The sequence below is a fragment of the Microtus oregoni genome, unplaced genomic scaffold (assembly GCF_018167655.1).
Source record: "Microtus oregoni isolate MIOR12 unplaced genomic scaffold, Mior012 000014F_ref0000157, whole genome shotgun sequence".
NCBI classification, from domain to species: Eukaryota; Metazoa; Chordata; class Mammalia; order Rodentia; family Cricetidae; genus Microtus; species Microtus oregoni.
Genome location: NW_024543073.1, coordinates 30,298,428 through 30,303,397, shown reverse-complemented (window position 1 = coordinate 30,303,397; position 4,970 = coordinate 30,298,428). Strand labels below are relative to the sequence as shown.

General features: G+C 40.4%; 1 protein-coding gene across 1 annotated transcript; it reads left to right on the top strand.

Annotated features, from left to right (window-relative positions):
* Positions 1–3,771: 3,771 nt before the first annotated feature.
* Positions 3,772–4,149, top strand: LOC121455634 (40S ribosomal protein S25-like). Its single transcript, XM_041663217.1, has one exon. It carries the CDS (start codon positions 3,772–3,774, stop codon positions 4,147–4,149), a length of 378 nt encoding a protein of 125 aa, XP_041519151.1.
* Positions 4,150–4,970: the final 821 nt, after the last annotated feature.

Genomic DNA, 4,970 nt, shown 5'->3' with positions numbered 1-4,970 from the left:
CTGCATCCTGTCACACAAGGACACTGCATCCCTGTCACACAAGGACACTGCATCCCTGTCACAGAAGGACACTGCATCCCTGTCACAGAAGGACACTGCATCCCTGTCACAGAAGGACACTGCATCCCTGTCACAGGACGCTGCATCCCTGTCACACAAGGACACTGCATCCCTGTCACACAAGGACGCTGCATCCCTGTCACACAAGGACACTGCATCCCTGTCACAGAAGGACACTGCATCCCTGTCACACAAGGACACTGCATCCCTCTCACACAAGGACACCGCATCCCTGTCACACAAGGATGCTGCATCCCTGTCACACAAGGATACTGCATCCCTGTCACACAAAGACACTGCATCCCTGTCACAGAAGGACACTGCATCCTCTCTACATGCAGTCAATTCACAGAGTTAGAATTCAAACTCAAGCAGTCTTTTCGAAGTTTCTATTCTTCTATGGTAGAGTAATTCTCACATATTTAATGTAAATGAAATGTTTTAGTCTTTTAAGAATGAAACTTTACAACAAATAAAGCTACAAGTATTCAGCAAGTCCAGGACTGACCCAAAAAGTTGCATGATGCTGTAGTATTAGATATGAAAATACGTTTTCTGAAGTAAAAGATGAGAATATTCTCTTGTCTAATAATGATGGCTATATGATTCTAAAAACCATTTATGAATAACAGGAAATATGATATTTCAAGTAATTTTATTTTGTTATTTTATTTGAAAAGCTAAGCTAGTTCACGTGGTATCAGTTCATAAGACAGAAAAGCTACACTTTGGATCTGAACATAATATACTTGGAAAAGGTAAAAATGAACTAAGAAAAGGTCACACAACACTTGGAATAATGGCTCATGGGTCCTACAGAACACTTCCCAGCCAAATGGAATTACACACAGCACCCTATTGGTTTATTCCCTGATGTCTTCATTATGATGCCATTCCCATTGCTAGATAGTAAATCGAGTCCACAGCACTACCATGCTGTCAAATCAAGCTACCTCTTGTGTGGGATGTTTGGATGAAATAAAATAGAATGATTTCTCAATTTACTTTGCTATAGTTTAAATAGGGATTTCAACCAGTGTCAGTTATAATGTCAAATTTCAAAATATAGGGGAAGAAGGGAGAGAGGGGAAGAGAGAAAAAGAAGAAAAAGAGCTAAGAGAGGACAGAGACAAAGAGAGATTTATGCATCTGTCCAAACCAGAGTCTGTTGCAGTCATGACAAGACTTTGACACAAGGAGTATTAAATTGTAAAATAAGTTCTGTGTGTGAGTGAGGATTGAAAATTCTAAGTGAAGTAGACTTTCCTTCTGTTGCATAGTATTTACTAGTTAGTCATAGGAAACCAAACTTATTTCAGGCCTCTTGAAGAGAAATCTAAAAAAAATGGTTTAACATCTCTTATAAGGCTTGTATATGGCCAGAATGCTGAGAATTGTAGACATAAATAAAGGGCACAACTTTCCATGCTTTCTAGAAGGAAAAGAAATTTCTGGGTGCACTGTTCTTCTGAGGTTGTCATTACAAAATATTATAGCCTAGAACAACACAATTATATTTTCTCATGCTTGTGAGGCATGGTTCAAGTTACAGATAATTCAGTTTATGATTTGGGCTCTCTTCTTGGCACAGATATTGTCACTTTCTTGCTCACCTTCCCTTGACTTTTTTTGGAATGGGGAGTTGAAAGGTGAGAGATCTATCACCATCTCCTCCCCCAATCCACTCTTCTTCCACTCCGCCTACTCCTCCTCTTTTCACACAGAAATCAATTTCTTATTTATTAAGTTGTTTCTCTGACAATTTCATACTTGTATATAGTACACTCTGTCTCTGACCCTCTTTCATTCTCCCTTGTCCCTGTCATTCTCCCTCTAAAAGTCTCTTTCAAGATTTTTGGGTTTGTGCTTTGTTTTTGTGGCCCATTGTTTTTAAGCAAAGCTGGAGGTCTCAGTGTTGGGTACATAGCTTAACACAATGATTGTCTCTATCCTACAGCTCTCAGTAGCTCATGGTACAGCAGGAAGGAGTAAGACCCCTTGAGTTCCTCCCTGGTGGAACTCAGGCCCAGTTTTATGTGAGTACCGTGAAGGGAACTTTGGAGTTGAAAACATAGGTTCTAAGGTCTGTGTCCTTGCTCTAAGATACCTGTAGTAGCTATTTCTCAGTTGCTGTGATTAGATAATATGTCCAAGGCAATTTGGAAATGAAAGCATTTATTGGGGCTTACCATTTCAAAGGTTATAGTCCATGACCACCATGGCGAGGACTGTGACACTTGGAGGCATGGTACTGGAGTGGTTCCTGAGTGCTTACTTCCCAACCCACAGGTAGGAGGCGGAGAGAGCTAACTGGGCAATCAAAACCAGTCGTCCAAGAAAGACACATCTTCTCATGCTTCCACAAACAGTTCCACGAATTGGGGACTGGATTTTCAAATGCATGAACTTATGGGGTCATTCAATGAAACTATCATAATTCCACTATGTGCCCTTCTCCCTATCTTCCTGACCTTACGTACTTTCTGCTCCTTCCTATGCAATTTCCCGTAAACTCCAGAGTTAGTGGCATAAAGGTCCTGTCTAGAGCTGAGCACTCAAATGTCACTCACCCTCAGCACCTTAATTAAGCAGCCATGATCCTCTGCTTTGCTACAAAGAGAAGCTTCTTCAGTTAAAGATAGAAGTACAATTGTCTATAGAGCATTAACATAAATATTTAAAATGCATAAATTTCTGCCATGCCAGTCAGCTTAACAACAGTACAGTACCACCTAGAACATATTACCTCTACATCCATTGAGTTTTGAATATGTTTGAAATCTCAGGCATGTATTTCTCCCTTTGGAGAGAGCCTCAAATCCAATCGAAGTCTAGACCAATTATGCCCTTATCATATGTGCCTCTATTTCACCAGTGAGCTGTCTTCTGCTTACAAGACCACTAACCCTGTTTTGAGGACCACACCCCAATGATCTAGTTAGCTAACAAAGGCCCCAGCCTCAAATGCCATAATATTAAGGGGCTAGGACTTCGACACATGAAAACTGAGAAAATAAAGAAACTCAGTTTGTGCACTGATCAAAAATCATTTCTAGTCAACCCAGTAAATGATATGGGAAAATGGGGAAGCAGGTAGCAAAGTCTGATTCAAGAACTCTTAGAGTTCCATAGAATCCTCCATAATATACAAATGGTCTCCACATTATGCAAGACACCCATCCGTGGTTGTCTTGGGATTTCTATTGCTGTGACAAAATACCATGATCATAAGCAACATGGAGAGGAAAGAGTTTATTTCAGATTAGTAATCTCACGTCACAGTCCATAACAAAAGAAGTCACGGTAGGCACTCAAGAACTGAAGAGAACATGAAGGAGTGCTGCTTACTGGCTTACCCAGCTTGCTTTCTTATAGCACCTAAGACAAACTGCCTAGGAGGGGCACTGCCTGCAGTGGGCTGGGCCTCCCCCATCAATCATCAGTCCAGAAAATGCACCAGAGGCTTGCACACAGGTTAACCTATTGGGGGCATTTTCTCAGTTGAGTTTCTCTCTTCCCAAATGACTCTAGCTTGTCTTAAGTTGACATAAAAATAGCCAGTACAGTGACAATTTACATGAGCAACTGTTTTCTTTGAGAACAATAGATGTGAAGAATTACTTTGAAAGGTACTTTTCTGAATTAGGAAGAGTTGGCAATGAATTCTTTGACTTCATACAGATGGATTGAGAGGCCACTCTGAACTTCATCATGCCGCCCAAAGAAAACAACAAGAAGAAAGATGACGGAAAGTCGGCCAAAAAAGACAAAGACCCAGTAAATAAGTCCGGTGGCAAGGCCAAAAAGAAGAAGTGGTCCAAAGTTAAAGTTCGGGACAAGCTCAACAATCTAGTCCTGTTTGACAAGGCTACATATGACAAACTCTGTAAGGAAGTGCCCAACTATAAACTTATTACTCCAGCCGTGGTCTCTGAGAGACTGAAGATTCGTGGTTCCTTGGCCAGGGCAGCTCTTCAAGAGCTCCTTAGTAAAGGGCTTATCAAGCTGGTTTCAAAGCACAGAGCCCAAGTAATTTACACCAGAAACACAAAGGGTGGAGATGCCCCAGCTTCTGGTGAAGATGCATGAACAGGGTCAATCAGCTGTACATTTGGAAAAATAAAACTTTATTAAACAGATGGACTGAGAATTCAACTACTTTCTAAACATGTTCTTAAACAGTTATTTCCATGACATCCTAGATTTTTTAACTACAAATGACATGAGGCTTAATGAGTCCTGTATTCCATGAAAAAAAAGTTCACAGTCACATTATAACACAGGGTGTGATTTCCACTGGAACGGTTTTTGTTCATCAATTATTTCCACAGCTACTAATCCTCCCAAAATAAGGATTGTTCATAGCATTTTTAGATTTCATTTTGGCAGATTAACAATCTCTACACAACCTCAAAGGAAAAGCAGCTAAAGCAGAAGGTTTTTTTTTCTTTTCCTCTTTCCTCTTTGTCTTTTCTTTTTTCTCATTTCTATCCTAACTACCTAGAGTTTGTCTCAGAGAAGTCAGACTGGATGAACACATGGGGATGCTTAACATGCTGGACTGTGGTGTTTGATCATCTGTGTGAAATTATCCCCATAAGTAAATAGATAGCAATGATGTTGACTATCAGACATGTGTGACCATCCCACAATGTCTTCTGAAACATGCTTCCTTTGTAAGATAACCTTACTCTCCTGCACTTGTCCCCTTGGGTTGAGGAAGCATAGCCCTTGCCTAGCATGTGCAAGGGTTTGATTTTACCCTCTGCACTAAATAAAAATAAACAAAAATAGTGCACTGGCCTCCATTCCTGTATCACAATATCTCTGACTCAATCACAAGGCTTAGACTCACTAATGCTAGGTTTCCCTGACTGATTCTACAAAGTTATTAAAGAGCAAAGGTGTGT

Excerpts from the sequence above, each read along its gene's own strand:
- LOC121455634 (XM_041663217.1), top strand. The coding sequence starts at position 3,772 with ATGCCGCCCAAAGAAAACAACAAGAAGAAAGATGACGGAAAGTCGGCC.